The sequence below is a fragment of the Schistocerca americana genome, chromosome 8 (genome assembly GCF_021461395.2).
Source record: "Schistocerca americana isolate TAMUIC-IGC-003095 chromosome 8, iqSchAmer2.1, whole genome shotgun sequence".
NCBI lineage: Eukaryota > Metazoa > Arthropoda > Insecta > Orthoptera > Acrididae > Schistocerca > Schistocerca americana.
Genome location: NC_060126.1, coordinates 290,404,777 through 290,421,535, shown reverse-complemented (window position 1 = coordinate 290,421,535; position 16,759 = coordinate 290,404,777). Strand labels below are relative to the sequence as shown.

At 38.8% G+C, this 16,759-nt stretch overlaps 1 protein-coding gene across 1 annotated transcript in view; it reads right to left on the bottom strand.

The window, feature by feature from the left end:
• LOC124545474 overlaps positions 1 to 16,759 on the bottom strand; it is a 437,325-nt gene that overhangs the window by 83,364 nt on the left and 337,202 nt on the right. Inside the window, exons 9-10 of the mRNA XM_047124406.1 lie at positions 14,198 to 14,323; positions 531 to 767 (exon numbers count right to left, since the gene is read on the bottom strand). Coding sequence (XP_046980362.1) covers positions 531 to 767; positions 14,198 to 14,323 — 363 coding nt within the window. The remainder of the gene's footprint in view (positions 1 to 530; positions 768 to 14,197; positions 14,324 to 16,759) is intronic.

The window sequence follows — 16,759 nt, the reverse complement described above, 5'->3', positions numbered from 1 at the left end:
TTTGAGAATCCCTTGTTTTTATATTTACTTCACACATTCTGATTATCAACAAGTTGTCACCTCTGAATCTTATTTCATTTTATAAACCAGAAACTAGTCAATAAATCTTGTCACACTGCCTCTTCGGAATATTTCAAGACTTTTTTTAGATTAGCAACACTGATGAATGGCAACATCGATTCTTCTTCTTCTTTCTCTGCTAATGGTGTTCCGTAGTTCTGGTGTCTTGCCGATTTTCTATTGAAGCAGTTTATTTGTGCAACTTGTCGTCATTGGAAGTCTTTCCACTTCAAATGTCTTGATCAAAATTTCTGAGGCTGTCCCAGGGTCACACTTTCACTGTCTTACACAGATCTATTATAGACAAATTGACATTTACCTTCAAATACATTGCAGGTTTCTCGCAGAGTATGAATGGTGAGCATTTGAAGAAGTTAGGTTGATGCAGTAAAATAATGGTGTAACTTTAATGAGCCAACAAGAATGGTGTAAACCTTAAAAATCCAACAAAACTTCAAACATCCACTAACCGAAAGATAGTGCCGCTGCATCCATCGTCCAAGGTCACTCGCTAACACGTCAATGATACAGTCCAGCAGCATAAAAATACGTTGAAAGCGTTTAGATTTTGGAAGGTCCACATATTTTTGTTTCTTTGATTTTGAGTTTGGCGCGAAAATTTGCTCCTTTTCTGGTGTGTCACTCAGTTCATCTTCAAGCAGATCTAATAAAGTAGCCACCATACCACCAGGATGTAGCACATCATCCTAAAATATGACAACGTTCATTAATTAGTCATTTTAATGAATAGAACAGCCTTAGAGAAATAAAATTATAACAGTATACTAATCACACATTCATCTCTGTTTCTGAAAGTAAATACTATTCATCACTACAAATAGGTTTCATTGCACGCGCGCGCGCAAACACACAAACACACACACACCTCTCTGGCTAGTTGAAGGTGAATATCAATGATACTCTCCCAGCACTCTCTCAGTCTTTGCAGCAGCTATGTAAGTGAACTATGTGTTTATCTGACTACTACTAGTATATTAAAAAATTTGAAAAGACGCACTAAAGTACAAAACACTAATTTTTTTTAAGTATATCATGCAAACAGCCTCTCAGTTTGCCTCTGTAAGGATTTCTGAACTAACAGAGGTGAACAAGAAAAGTTATCCTCTTGGAGCGTTCTAAGACTTTGCCAATGCCTACAATGATGTGGTACATATAATTCTACTGGCAAATGGTTCAGTTTTTCTACTTATCAGTATACTTCTTTCTCAGTGGTGGCTGGTGCTCGTTTTCATTGATGGGGCTCACAATAAAGTCAATTTTGTATCAGAACTGCTCTTAACTGTTTGTTATATAACCTTCATTTATGTCTTCCTACTTAAAAAAACACTAGAAAATTAATAAATGTTGTAATTATAAATTTATAAATATAGGCTTAATCCAAGAAATACTTAGCTAATAATAAAGTACGTACAGAAGTGATCTCAAATATGTGTGTGTGTGTGTGTGTGTGTGTGTGTGTGTGTGTGTGTGTGTGTGTGTGTGTGTGTGTGTGTAATACTGTAGATGGTTGACTGGTCGATCTGTGCCTAATTGTTTCATTTCTAGCTTCTCTTCCGTATTTAATAAATTATAAAGAGCATATTTAACCATTCGTTTTAAAATCAATGTAAGAATATTCAAGTTTTAACAACACTGCTCCCGAATACGAAATACTACTGAGAGATGGGCCCATTTGGTGTCTGCAACATTTCCCGTTGATTGATGGCAGTAGGGGTGGAGGGCAGGGGGTTGGACTGTAGGACGGAATGTGCATCACTTTGGTTATATGTCAACAGTGCACGTAATTCATACAGCTGCTGCCTACATAGCTGTCTCATTTCAACAATGGAGTTTCTGCTGGTGCCTCGCTACAGCATTGTTGGCTCTCAAAAGTTGGATACCAGATGTTAAAGCAAATAATATGCTATTCAATGGAAGGATTCCTATTTTTGCCGATTTCAGCCAATTGAGGACTGGAGAGGAACTGTTTAAGTTACGCTGCTTCAAAAAATTTGATAGAATAATAACTGAAATGGGAAACAGATCTGACATATAAAATTTCATTTCACTTTAATCTCTTACCAGAAAACATTCAATGAGAGCTCTGTATCTTATTTTGAGACATATACAGCAGATTATGTAGCCAAATACAAAAGAAACATCGACACACCAGAGCTAATTAACAAAATAGCTGCTTTCAAATTCCAGTAGAAAGAGCTGATGAAGAGCACTAAAACAGATTGCCATTTGGATACATTGAATTTTCTGTGTTTTATGTATGGTTTATGGGTGCTTATGCAAACACTGAAATAACTTTGAGGATATTTGTGACAATTACAATGTACTTTCAGCAAACTAAAGATGATAAAAAAACTACTTATAGTCAAGTGTAGGTGAAGTGGACTGTCAAATTCAGCTACCTTGTTGCTGGAATATGACACAGCTGCTAAATTTGACTTCAACAACATTATCAATGAGTTTGCTGCACTCAAAGCGAGGAAATAGAAAGTAAAATTATAATAAAACACAATTCTTGGAAAGGAATGTGCAAAAATTAATTATAGCCCTTTTTTTCTTGATATCTTATTAATGATTTCCTGTTAATAATTCAATAGGTGCAAATAAAATCTGCTATTTATTATACATCATGATAAATCCATTATAGCATTTGTTTTACTTTCTTTTAAAGTCTGGACAATTTGTAGTTTATTTATTCCACTGATACATCTAATTTGTTGGATGCAGCATTTTTCCTGTATACAGCTCATTTAAATAACATTCTTCAATAACACTTCACTTTTATTGAACTTACTTTACAGATTACAAAATATCTTATGTTTGTGAAAAAAAACTTGCAGAAAGATGATTCTTCTAGAATGCGGTGGACAGCTTCGGCAGTGACTCTGTCTACGTGCCCTAGCCACCTGGCCCCAGACATAGTGTAAGCGAGCAGAGAGGAGAACAAAGAGGGGAGAGGGACAGCAAGTTTCACTGGAGAGTGGGGAAAGGGAGCTAGGCACGAGCTGGTCCATCCATGGGGACTGCCTGAGTTGGCCCTATACAACGCTACAGAGAGGGGCGAAACGGTAAAAGGGGAGACTGCCTGGTCATGTCACTGTGACTGTAGTTTAATGAGCAGAGTTTGTGGAGGGGTATGAACCAACTGACACTGGTTCCTGGCACCGGTTGAATGGTCCAGCTACCAACAGCTCAGGGTAACATCGTGTCTCTGTAACAGAGCAGTGGAAACCGGGCCTGGTTACCTCTGCTCTGTGTCAATCACTCTACATCAAAGACATGTCATACTCAAACGGTCTGATATAATACTGAAAAAATACACCAAATAAAGCTGTATCACAAAATTTCTGGTGGAGCCGGGACCCTATGGCCCTTCAGAATGAGTCGCCCCTGTTCTTTTTGTACATCCTTTTTAAAGTCCTGTAAGGTTGTCTATATAGTTTAAGAACAGGAGCAGAAGTAGTACACAACTTTACTGGAGTCAACATTTTGTTTTATTTGAGTTCACTCTAAATCCTGTAGTGCTGCTTTTCAATCTACTTTCGATCACCCATAAAGTTAATGTTAAATATGCAACCAATCTGTGTGAGGAAGAGACACAGAATTGATGTTTTAATTTGTAATGTGGTGTGTGTGCAAATGCTTGTGTGCACACCCAAAAGCTACCAAACAGGGTATGTCGTGAACAGGGTATGTTGTGGTGGAGCTTACTGTAGTACTGCATTCTGATGTAGGAGCATACAGAGCTACTGTTCGTCAGTCAGTAATTCAAGCATTTTCACTAACGAAGGTTCAATTCAGCTTGTAAAAATTGTTTTAAAGGCAGTTTTTTTTTTTGTAATGGCCTATTCTCATTAACAGCATGTGACTCTATAGTTTTGCTTCTTGCTTTGAAACACGGGCACAGAAACTCTTGTAATATTAAGAATGGCCAGCATGGATGAAGTCAAGTGTTTGATTGGATATTCCACTTCAGAATAGGTGAAATATCAACCAATGCCAAATCTTGCTCTGGTCGTCTTTCCCCAGCCCAAACAACAGAAAAGGAAGTAAAAAATTCACCTTATCATCCTGAAAGATCAACATACCATTGAAGAAGTTTAACTGTCTCCAGGAATTTGAAATCAGTTCAGTAACAGTTGATCTGGAGGTGAAAAGGGTGGCTGCTGCCAAATGTGTACCTTGAATTTTGAACAACAATGTCTAAAAGAAAAAAATGTCAATTTTGACTGAAAAGATATTTTTTATTTAACTGTTTTAAATCTTGTCAGTGATCATCATCAGACCATTACATGTCTCAGACATGTAAATAACATTTTGCTTAAAGAAAATCAGGAACAAAAACAAACATTTGATAACAACATGTACAACATGCCTCCAGCATGACCACAGAAGGAACCATTGCGGCTAGTCATATGATGATAACATATAAAGAAACTAAAAATAATCAATTTGGGTAAATTACAAAAGAAAATATACAGTATAGCAGGTTAAAATACATCAAAATTAGTTACTATAAACATTAGTTATAGTTGTAAAAAATACAATTAAGAATAATCAAACAATGGAAAGTCCATCTTGGAGTATCAACAATATTGTCAAAAGGATAGACTTCAACTCACTGTGAAGATCACACATAGAGTAGCAGACAGCCACAATGAAAAGACTGTTACACCTCTGGTCAACCCAGCCAGACTGCAACTGTGTCACATTGAATGGGGCAGCAATTTGGAGTAGGAAGGGTGGCGAGGGGGGACAGGTAACAGGATACAGCTCGGGGGATGGTAGTCAGAGCTGCTTGGCAGAAAATGCAGGGGTTAGACTGTGGCAGACAAGGCTGCCATGTGCAATGTGAGGAGGCTGTGGGGGAGGGAGGGGCATGGGGAAATGGAATGGACAAGGATACGAGAGGAGCAGAGGAGGAGGAACCATCAATGGTGGAATTGGCAGAGAGCGACACATAATGAGGGTAAGGGCAAGTGACTAGGAAGAGGTGACATGACAAAAGGGGCAGAAACTGTTGGATGGAGGGTGTGGGGACACTAGGTTACTGTAGGTTGATGCTGGGATGATTTTGGGAGTGGAGAACATTTTGCAAAGATAACTCCCTAGTGAGCAGTTCAGAAAAGCTTGTGTTGGAGGGGAGGAGCCAGATGGCGTGGCTTGTGAAGCAGCCACTGAAATCAAACACGTTTCTTTCAGCTGCATTTTGTGCCACACGTTGATCCATTTGGCTCTTTGCCACAATTTGATAGTGGCCACTGGTCCTAGTGGACTGCTGGTTGGTATTCATACCAATATAAAAAGCTGTGCAACAAGTGCAGCAGAGCTGGTATATGACACGGCTGCTTTCACAGGTGGACCAGACACTGATAATTAAGAATACATACATAACCAATGAACATCAGTTATAAGAACTGGAACTGTCACTATGGGAAATATGTGAAAGTAACAAAGTTCTTGAATCTTGACTGACTCAAAGATGAATGCATATGGTGCCATCATTTGTCTTGAAGACGGGTGGCATGGAGTGTATCAATAAAGCATGCCTGTTGCAAGGCAGATGAGAAGCAAGAGATGTCCGGTGATAGATGTTGTCAGTCACTATAGATATGAACACTGATGAGCCAAAGATGTACCAGCAAAGGACCCCTTAGTCACCATGTAGACAAGAACGTTGATTAGCTGAACAGTGTCTGTTACTTTCGAAGTGGTCGGCCTAGAACTCTACACTAATAGAGTATCAACATAACTTTAGCATTTACTAGCAATAATAATCTACATAAGAGGTTCAAAAACAAAGATGGTAGTAAAGATAGCAAATATTTGAATTCTTTAGTTGCATAGATACAAAATCTACTCACCAAGCGGTGGCAGAACACACACATAGAAGACAATTGTAATTGGCAAGCTTTTGGAGCCAGCGGCTCCTCCTTCAGGCGGAAGGGTTGAAGGTGAAGGAATAGGGGTGAAGGGAAAGGACTGGATAGGTCTAGTAGAAGGGGTACATTTCAGGAAACTCACCCAGAACTGCAGGTTAGCGGAGACTTATCGTACGGTATGAGAAGGAAAGACTGACTGTTGGGGACTGCATCAGATGAGATTTGAAAACCTGAGAGCTTACAGGTGGAAAAAGGGTAATACGCAGAAAGAGATTACTGCTTAAACATCACACAAAAGTTAATAAGAGTCAAAAGCTAAGTGCATTTCACATTACAGAGGTGGGAGGAGGGTTGTGAAAAACAGACTGGAAAGACAATGAAAGGTGTAGGAAACTAAAACTGAGTGAAGCAAACAATAGTTACAGTGAAGAAATGCTGAGACAGAAGAAATTAACGTAAACTAAGACCAGATGGGTGGTAAGAACCACGGACATGTTGTAATGCCAGATCCCACCTGCAAAGTTCTGAGAAACTGGTTTCTGGGGGAAGAATCCAGATGGCACGTGTGGTGGAAAAGGTGCCAAGGTCACGAATGTCATTTTGTACAGCATGCTCTGTGAGCTGCCAATATACACCTTTTGCCTACGCCCACTCATCCTAACAGTTAACTTGGTGGTAGTCATGCAGACGCAGAAGGTCAAACAGTATTTACATAACAGCTGGTATATGACTTGTGTCATTTTGCATGTGACTCTCCCTTTGATAGTATATGTTTTGCCACTTACAGGGCTGTTATAGGGTAGGAGGGAGCACCGGGCAGGCCTTGCAGTGGGGAGGGTTACAAGGGTAGGAGTCATACGTTAGGGAGATGGGTGCAGAAGGAGCATAGAGTCTGACAAGAATATTGTGGGGATTGAGAGGGTGAGGGGAAAGCTATTCTAGGTATGGTGGACAAAATTTCAGACAGAATGGATCTCATTTCAGGGCATGATTTTAAGAAGGCATGGCCCTGCCAAAGTAGCTGATTAACACATTCCAGACCAGGATAATACTGAGTCACCAACGGTGTGCTCCAAAGTTGTTTTTAGGGGGGATCAGCTGTACCAGGATTGGATGTGATGGTCCTGGAATCTGCTTTTTAACTAGGATGATGGGATAATTATATGCAGTGAAGACTGAGGTGAGAATGGTGGTGTATTGCTGCAAGAGTCTGCATCCGAACAAGTCCTTGTTAGTGATAGTCCTTGTGAGGGGCCTGAGGTTTTAAGGAGGGATTGCGGCTCAGTTTGAATCACAGGGATGTGATCTTGATGGCAGACGCTGTATGTAGAGGTCTCAGACAGCTGACGTAGACCTGCACTAACATACTCCTTTCGATCAAGTACTACAGTGATAGATCCTTTGTCTATTGGGAGGATAATTATGGAGTCATCAGATTTTAGGGCACATAGAGTCTAGAGTTCTGCAGAGGAAAGGTTAGGGTCATGTTGTAGGGATCTGAGGAAGGGTTGTGAAGCAATGCTGGATGTGAGGAATTCTTACAAGGCTTGCAAGGGATGATTATGAATGAGATAGTGGTGGTGGATCAAGTTGGGACTGTGTTCTGAACTGTTCAAGACAGGGTTCAATGTCAGGTTTCCTGTTGGAAAGATTTTGAGATTGGGTTGCAAAGTGATATTCCCTATGGATATTTCTTGTAAAGGAAAGTAGGTCCTTCGCCAAAGCAGCATGATCAAAGACAAGTTTAGGACTGAAAGTGAGACTCTTAGATAATACATATAATGCAGGAGAGGAGAGTGCTTTAGATGAGGTTAAGGACACTGTACTGTAGTGACTGGTTCTTGTGAACATGGGTTATTCTTTGTCTTTGTCTGGGAGGCAGTGGTGAAGCTTGTGAGATGTTAAGGAGCTTGCCCAAGCTCAGTTTTTAGAGAGGAGTGGTGGTTGATGGTGTGGCTGTTTAGGGAGCTGCAAACAGACAAGAAGGGAAACACCACTATTCAGGTAGTTTAGGAGAAGGTGGAATAGCTTTTTGAAGTGACATCTGGCATGTTGTTGCAGTCTGAAGTTGACTTGGCACATGATATCAGTCAAGGAAACATGATGGGTAGATAACAGCAGGTATTGTAGAAGGAGAGAAGTCTAGTAGAGTGGAAATTGGCAGATGAGGCTTATAGGCCACATATTAGCCAGGTAAGAACAAGAGATTGCTGTATTTGAAATTCGAAAAGAGCCTGGTGTAAGGTAGGATTGCATCCAGAAACAGGGACTTTGAATGTTATGCCCTTTGGTGTAGCTTCAAGGGACAAGCAGGTTTCAAGAAACAGAATGTGGGACCTAAGTTCTGATTATGCACAGGCATGTTCTCAAAGAGAATGGATGTAATATGAGATGGGATTCATCGTGGCAAGACAGGACAGTTTGGAGAGTTGGCTATTGTGGGAGTGGCAATAATAATAATAATAATAATAAGAAGAAGAAGAAAATAATAATAATAATAAGAAGAAAAATTTCGGCTGACATATATAGAATACAAAGACACAAATACAGACATTAGACCATTCTTGCATAAACCACCAAATAACCCAAAAGTCGAAACAACAATAACAACTATCAACACAATTATATACAACAAAATAAATGAAAATACAACTATGGAAGAGTTACAACTACTGGTTTGTATAGGAGCACTCACTACACTAAATATACACATTAGGCAGAGATCAGAACCAACCAACACACAGAAGAAACCCACAAAACCAGCATGGCAACACAGGCTACAGATCAGAATAGAAAAACTGAGAAAAGGCATCGGACAGCTAACACAATTTATAAGAAATGAAATATCAGACAAAAAAACAAAAAAGGTTAGGTAAAATCTCTCAACAATAAGCGATAGAGCAATTAGATGAGAACAAGCAGAAATTACAAGCATTGGCCAAACGACTTAGAAGATACAAAAAAAAGTGAAAATAGAAGGAAACAAAACCAAACATTCAACACAAACCAAAAGAAATTTTACCAGACAATAGGTAACACACACATTAAAATAGACAATCCACCAAACATAACAGACATGGAACACTTCTGGAGCAACATATGGTCAAACCCGGTACAACAAAACAGGCATGCACGGTGGATACAAGCAGAAACATACACACACAAGATGATACCACTAATGCCTGAAGTGATAATTTTGCAACATGAAGTCACCCAAGCAATTAATTCTACTCACAATTGGAAAGCCCCTGGAAAAGATAAAATAGCAAATTTCTGGCTAAAGAAGTTCACCTCAACACATTCACATCTAACTAAATTATTTAATAATATGAATATAATAGAGGGAAACATTCCACGTGGGAAAAATATATCTAAAAACAAAGATGATGTGACTTACCAAACGAAAGTGCTGGCAGGTCGATAGACACACAAACAAACACAAACATACACACAAAATTCAAGCTTTCGCAACCAAAGGTTGCTTCATCAGGAAAGAGGGAAGGAGAGGGAAAGGCGAAAGGATGTGGGTTTTAAGGGAGAGGGTAAGGAGTCATTCCAATCCCAGGAGCGGATATTAAGTTCAGTAATTACACAGAAATGAATAACAAACACAACACAGAACAAAATTATAAATGAAGAACAAAAAGGCTGCTGCAAAGGAGCACGAGGATGTAAAGAGCAACTGATAATAGATGCAGGGGTGACATACCAAGCTAAAACTAAACAAAGGTCGCTACACTATGCATACATTGATTACCAAAAAGCTTTTGATAGTGTACCCCACTCATGGTTACTACAAATATTGGAAATATACAAAGTAGACCCTAAATTGATACAGTTCCTAAACATAGTAAGGAAAAATTGGAAAACCACACTTAATATTCAAACAAATTCAAATAATATCACATCACAGCCAATACAGATTAAGCGTGGAATATACCAAGGAGACTCATGAAGTCCTTTCTGGTTCTGCCTTGCTCTGAACCCACCACCCAACATGCTAAATAACACAAATTATGGATATAATATTACAGGAACATACCAACACAAAATCACACATTTGCTATACATGGATGATCTAAAACTACTGGCAGCAACAAATCAGCAACTCAACCAATTACTAAAGATAACAGAAGTATTCAGTAATGATATAAATATGGCTTTTGGAACAGACAAATGTAAGAAAAATAGCATAGTCAAGGGAAAACACTCTAAACAAGAAGATTACATATTGGATAACCACAGCGACTGCATAGAAGCAATGAAAAAAAACAGATACCTATAAATACCTAGGATACAGACAAAAAATAGGAATAGATAACACAAATATTAAAGAAGAACTAAAAGAAAAATATAGACAAAGACTAACAAAAATACAGAAAACAGAATTGACAGCAAGAAACAAGGCAAAAGCTATAAATACTTATGCTACACCAATATTGACCTACTCATTTGGAGTAGTGAAATGGAGTAACACAGACCTAGAAGCACTCAATACACTTACACGATCATAATGCCACAAATATAGAATACATCACATACATTCAGCAACAGAAAGATTCACATTAAACAGAAAGGAAGGAGGAAGGGGATTTATTGACATAAAAAACCTACATTATGGTCAGGTAGACAATTTAAGAAAATTCTTTATAGAACGAGCAGAAACTAGCAAAATACACAAAGCAATCACTCATATAAATACATCAGCTACACCACTGCAATTTCATAACCATTTCTATAACCCATTAGATCACATAACATCAACAGATACGAAGAAAGTAAATTGGAAGAACAAAACACTACATGGCAAGCACCCATATCATCTACCACAGCCACACATCGATCAAGACGCATCCAACACATGACTAAGAAAAGGCAATATATACAGTGAGATGGAAGGATTCATGATTGCAATACAGGATCAAACAATAAATACCAGATATTACAGCAAGCATAATAATATGCATCCCAATACCAGAACAGATAAATGCAGACCTTGCAAACAACAAATAGAAACAGTAGATCACATCACAAGTGGATGTACAATACTAGCAAATACAGAATACCCCAGAAGATATGACAATGTAGCAAAAATAGTACATCAACAACTTTCCATACAACATAAACTAATACAACAACACGTTCCCACATACAAGTATGCACCACAAAATGTACTGGAGAATGAAGAATACAAATTATACTGGAACAGAAGCATTATAACAGATAAAACAACACCACATAACAAACCTGACATCATACTCACCAATAAAAAGAAGAAATTAACACAACTAATCAAAATATCCATACCCAATACAACAAATATACAGACGAAAACAGGAGAAAAAATTGAAAAATACATCCAACTGGCTGAGGAAGTCAAGGACATGTGGCATCAGGATAAAGTTGACATTATACCGATTATACTATCAACTACTGGAGTCATACCACACAATATCCACCAGTACATCAACGCAATACAGCTACATCCAAACGTATATATACAACTACAGAAATCTGTAATTATTGATACATGTTCAATTGCCCGAAAGTTCCTAAATGCTATGTAACATATACCATACAGTTAAAAGGAAGTCACGCTTGATCAAGGTCCGCGTCATTTTCCATTTTTAACCAGACATAACGTCTGATAAAGGAAATAAATAAACAAAGGATGGAAAAGACAGAAAAATGGAAGAATCTCAAGGAAAAATGTTGGAAAAAATTAGAATGATTCTGGTCCGGAATGTGTTAATCAGCTACTTCGACAGGGCCATGGCTTCTTAAAATCATGCCCTGAAATGAGATCCATTCTGTCCGAAATTTTGCGCACCACACCTAGAATAGCTTTCTGTCACCCTCCCAATCTCTGCAATATTCTCGTCAGACCCAATGCTCTTTTTGCACCCATCTGCCTACCCTATGGCTCCTACCCCTGTGACCGTCCCCACTGGGAAACTTGCTCTATGCACCCTCCTACCACCACCTATAACAGCCATGTTATGGATAAAGATATCGAGAAAAGTTGCAAGGATGTTTCAGATCGGGTTCTTAGGAGTTTCTCATGAAAATTTCAGTCATTTGCTTGATGTAGCAGTCTTTGAATCCACGGCTCCATTTTGGTATGAAAAAAATATTAATTGGATTTTTTTTTTTTTTTTTTTTTTTTTTTTTTTTTTTTTTTTTGAGGGGGGGGGGGGGTGGTTCTGACAAACCGCCCATGAACTAATTGTGCCTCCATAAGCCTCTTAAGGCCCACTGTATGCCACATCAAATACAGACAACTGATTTCCTCTTTCCTCCACTTGTCTAAAGAAAATCTGTGGTCAAGCACGAGGTGAAGACCTTCACCTACTTCATGAATAGCGCTCCTATGCTATTCAGCATTCAGTGAAGTGACTCTTGACTTATGTTAATGTTCTGCTCAGCTTATCTGCACACCATCTAAGGGTATATGTTGTTCTGTATGTTATCAGTAGAAAAATGTTCCTTATTGTAGCACAAAAAGGCGACTATGCCACTTTTTAACCAATACCAACATGAACTGAAAAGTGGGGTACCAGCTGCCTCATTCCTCCTTTCTCAGCACCTTCAAAAATTTTCCCAAAATTTTTGGCATGCAAATATATTCAACACGTTTTTGGCATTCCCACAATCAGAGGAAAGTGCACTAAGACAATCCTTCTGTTGGGTATACAAATGGCCCCAGTCCAAGAGCTATCCAAAACACATGACCATACCTTCCTATCACCAAAAGAATCTGAGGTATGTGCCCCAGAGTAATCACATGCTTGATATTTTCGAACATATTAGGTAGTGCATGCTGTCTCACGCGTATGGAGTGTAACTTTTATTATACTTGTTATCACATATTCCTTAGAGAGAATAAGGAACAAAAAGAAAAAGTTACTTACACTTCCAATAAAGTTATCAAAAATCATTAAACGACAACATAGGTTGAAAGCATGCTGTGCTTTGGGGAAAAAAGTGTGTTCCAAAATTATCCCAATTTTTCCACAAAGTCATCACAGTTGGCAAATTGTGGTGTTGCAGTTACAATCTGAACAAAGCAACAATCAAGCCACAGGCAGATTTCAAGTTTCTCACACTGCAAAAAAGCTTGTTGAGTGAAGTCTAACATCAAAACAATGCTGATTAATTTTTAAGATGTGAGGAGAGTCGTCCATTCAGTTTTTGTTCACAGGGTCAGTCATTTAACCAGACTTTCTACTTGGATTTTTCTAAAACACTGTGAAATAATTTGTGGTGAAAGTAGCCCGGTTTGTGGCAGTTGGACGAATGATTTTCCACATCAATACAGCCCCACCTCACAAACTTTGTCTTGCCATTTTTTGACCAAAAATGGAAAGATCTCTATGTCTCATTCCTCCTCTTACATAATTGCCCCCCCCCCCCCCCCACTTTATTTCCCAGAATAGAGACACAGGAAAAAATTTTTCACTGACATTGCTGAGGTGAAATGGGCGGGAGTTGGGCGGATGCAGGTGGAAGCACCTGGAGACGCTGTAGGCCATCATAGAAGATGAATTAAAAAAAAAAAAAAAAAAAAAAAAAAAAAAAAAAAAAAAAAAGGAAGAAGAAGAAGAAGAATAATGAAATAAAACATTAAAGAAGTGTACTTGAGGCAGTGGCAGATACTTTAAAGGGGACAGGAGGTCTTTTGTTTAAAACATTGAATAAATAAATTTAAAGAAAGTTCGGTGCATAGATACACGTGACAGAAGTATTCACTAGCCTTCGAGCTCTGGATCTTTTTCTAGCAAAATTACATGCTTTCTGTTACATGAATAAGTCAATTTTTCCCTTTCACTTATTTTACATACAGTTCCATCCAGGAATTTCCATTACTGTTATAAGAAAGTTCAAATTCTTTCGGGTACCTCCTCGTATGTGCACAATCTGACATTCAATACAGTTAATGTAGGCTTTGGAAATTCTTTTTGAGATCAACTGTCTTTAGAGTTAGCCAGCAATTATACCTTCCTGCACAACTGTCCAATTAGCGAACTGGAAAAGTTTTCACAGAACTATTCATCAGATTTGAAAATGACATAAAAGTTTCAAATTTGTAACTTTAAAGTGCTCCCAATAATAGCAATATGCCATTGCTCAATTTCGAATGCGATATAGTGCTTTAATTTGCAGATTTAAAACTTTAGTCCATACATTTATTGCTGCTAAAGTAGAGCAACTCACACGCAGAGAAATTTATTACTTACCTCTGGTTTACTGGCTAAAACCTTTTTATAGTACACATTGAAGTGGAGAGAACACGGTGGATATTTCCTAAATAATCTGTCAATGGAGCAGCGAGTACGAGTCAACACGTCATCATCATGTGCATCCTGGAAATATAATAAATAAAAACACATTCAAAGACAAAAACTATGGAGTGATACAGTAAACACAATAATTTATGTACTTTTATCAGAACGAAGTGCAAAATGTAAATGCTGTAAAAGCTTATCAGTAATCCATGATCTGGTTATATTTGCAGTGCCTCTTATTGTCAGGTAAGTGAAGAGCTGACATTCCGCAGCATGCTTTACTTACCATTTACTGTTTATTCAGAAACCCCACCACTTGCAGTTCAGGGTTAATTTTCTGACTGGCAGCTGGCAGAAATGTGAGGAAGCAGAGGATTATGTCCGAGGGTTTTGTTATGCTCAAAGAAAACAAGTTTCAGCAGCAACCAGGATTATGTTTAAAGATATCTCAGGCTGGAGGCAGTTTAGCAAATACACAGAGGACTCTAGCAGCGATCAGGAAGCCTTGGTGGGTAAAAAATGTAAGGAAGAAGAAAGTCATGTGGTAGCCAAGGGTGAAGTATAGGCCACCAGTCACAGGAAATACTACGGTCAGAGTACCACGTCACTAGTAATTTTAAACCTACTGCGGGGCAGAATCAAATGACAGAGGACTTAGGGCATTTGTACAAGAATTTAACATGCCAGTATGAAAATCCAGGATTGAATAATGATGATATTGTAAAAAGCGTGGATTGCTACTCGCCATATAGCAGAGATGCTGAGTCGCAGATAGGCACAACAAAAAGATTGTCAAACAAGTAAGCTTTTTGGCCGAAAGGCCTTCTTCCAAATTAGACAACATACATACATAAACTCACAAAAACACAACACACTCACTCTCTCTCTCTCTCTCTCTCTCTCTCTCTCTCTCTCTCTCTCTCTCACACACACACACACACACACACACACACACACACACACACACACACACAACACAACACACTTTTCATAATATTGTCACGAGTTAGTATGAGGTAGTAATAGTGGTGTGGAAGGAAATTGTTTATACAGGGACTGGGCATATAATATACGTGGTGATGAGATAGTTTAATAGAGTTGCGCACCAACAGGTAATCCGCTACGATGTTAGAGCATACGATGGGCCACGCCTTAATAGTACTTTCATTCAGGGCTCAGTATGCTGATGATGGTTGACTCTGTGCATGTTATGCTGGTACCAGTTAGGATTGTTGACAGGTGGGGCTTCAGTAGACATGGCCTACAATCTGAACAGGACTGGGAAGGAGAGGTTGGTTGGCCTAGTTACTGAAATGGTGGACGAGTCTCAGGCTACATCTCATCACTGGTAGAACAACTTGTGCCTTTTTAGATTACACTCACAAGGAGATGGCACGACCATGGGGTCGGGGATTTGTCCGAAATTTTGTGTGGTGAAAGAGGACCCCTAAGGAAAATCCAAAGAAAAATCAATCCAAAGTTTCTTAGGAGCCTTATGAGTATAAAATGTTAGTCCATTGCTGAGCCGCCGTCTGGCCTAGATGGTTAGGGCTCGGACTCTTACACCAGAGGTCTCGGGTTCGATTCCTCCTCCGGCACTTTTTTTTTGTTGTGTTTCATTTTATTTTGTTATTCCACTAATTAAGGTTCTCAAACCTACATTATTTTAGCTCAAGAACATAAAGTTTTTCATTCACTGAAAAATATTCGTGCTCGTTGTTCTATTTTGTTTTATGGGGTTTCAAGGTTTAAAGGGGTCCCCCTGGGATTACTACGGTCATCTGTGCATAGGACTGTGCCCTAGCCGTGAGAAGTAAACGGCAGTTTGTTTTTCAATTTTGTCGTGAACATACATGCCTGTTTCAAATTTCAACGTGTTATTCCGATCCGAGGTTACACATGTCGACTGAAGAAGTTGCTGGCTCATCTGGAATAGGAGAAGAAATTCCTGAAGAATCCATTCATAGTGATCTATAAAAATTACGATTGAAGGATGCAGTGGCGTATTATGAAAAGCTGTTGACGGAAAATAATTTAATTGCATTGACATCTTCAGAAGAAATCTCTCGCGATGCTACGTTATTGGCCGGAGAACTTCATAATAATATACTGGAACTTTTGGGTGAAAAAACATTCGTAACTGAAGAGGCATTAATTCACGCTCATGAGGATTGCGAAGAATTTGAGGAGAACAACGAACAGTTCAAAGTGCCACGAAGTGATTCGTCTCCAGACGAATATAAACAGTCACTGAAAAGATTTAAAAGGGATATGATTACCATTGCCTACAAAGTCAAAGTTGTGAATATTGCTAAAGCGCACCCCATATGGTCCTTGGCAACATTGCAAAAAGAAAAAGGATGCTGCCAACTGAAGAGAAAAGAATATCTTTCACAATGGGAGAAAGATATTGAAAGTGGTGGTATGCGAATGGATAAATTTAAGGCGATAGATTCGTGGACCTACGATTGTTTTGTTGAAGCAAGAGAGCAATATCAGCAAGTCACGACAAGA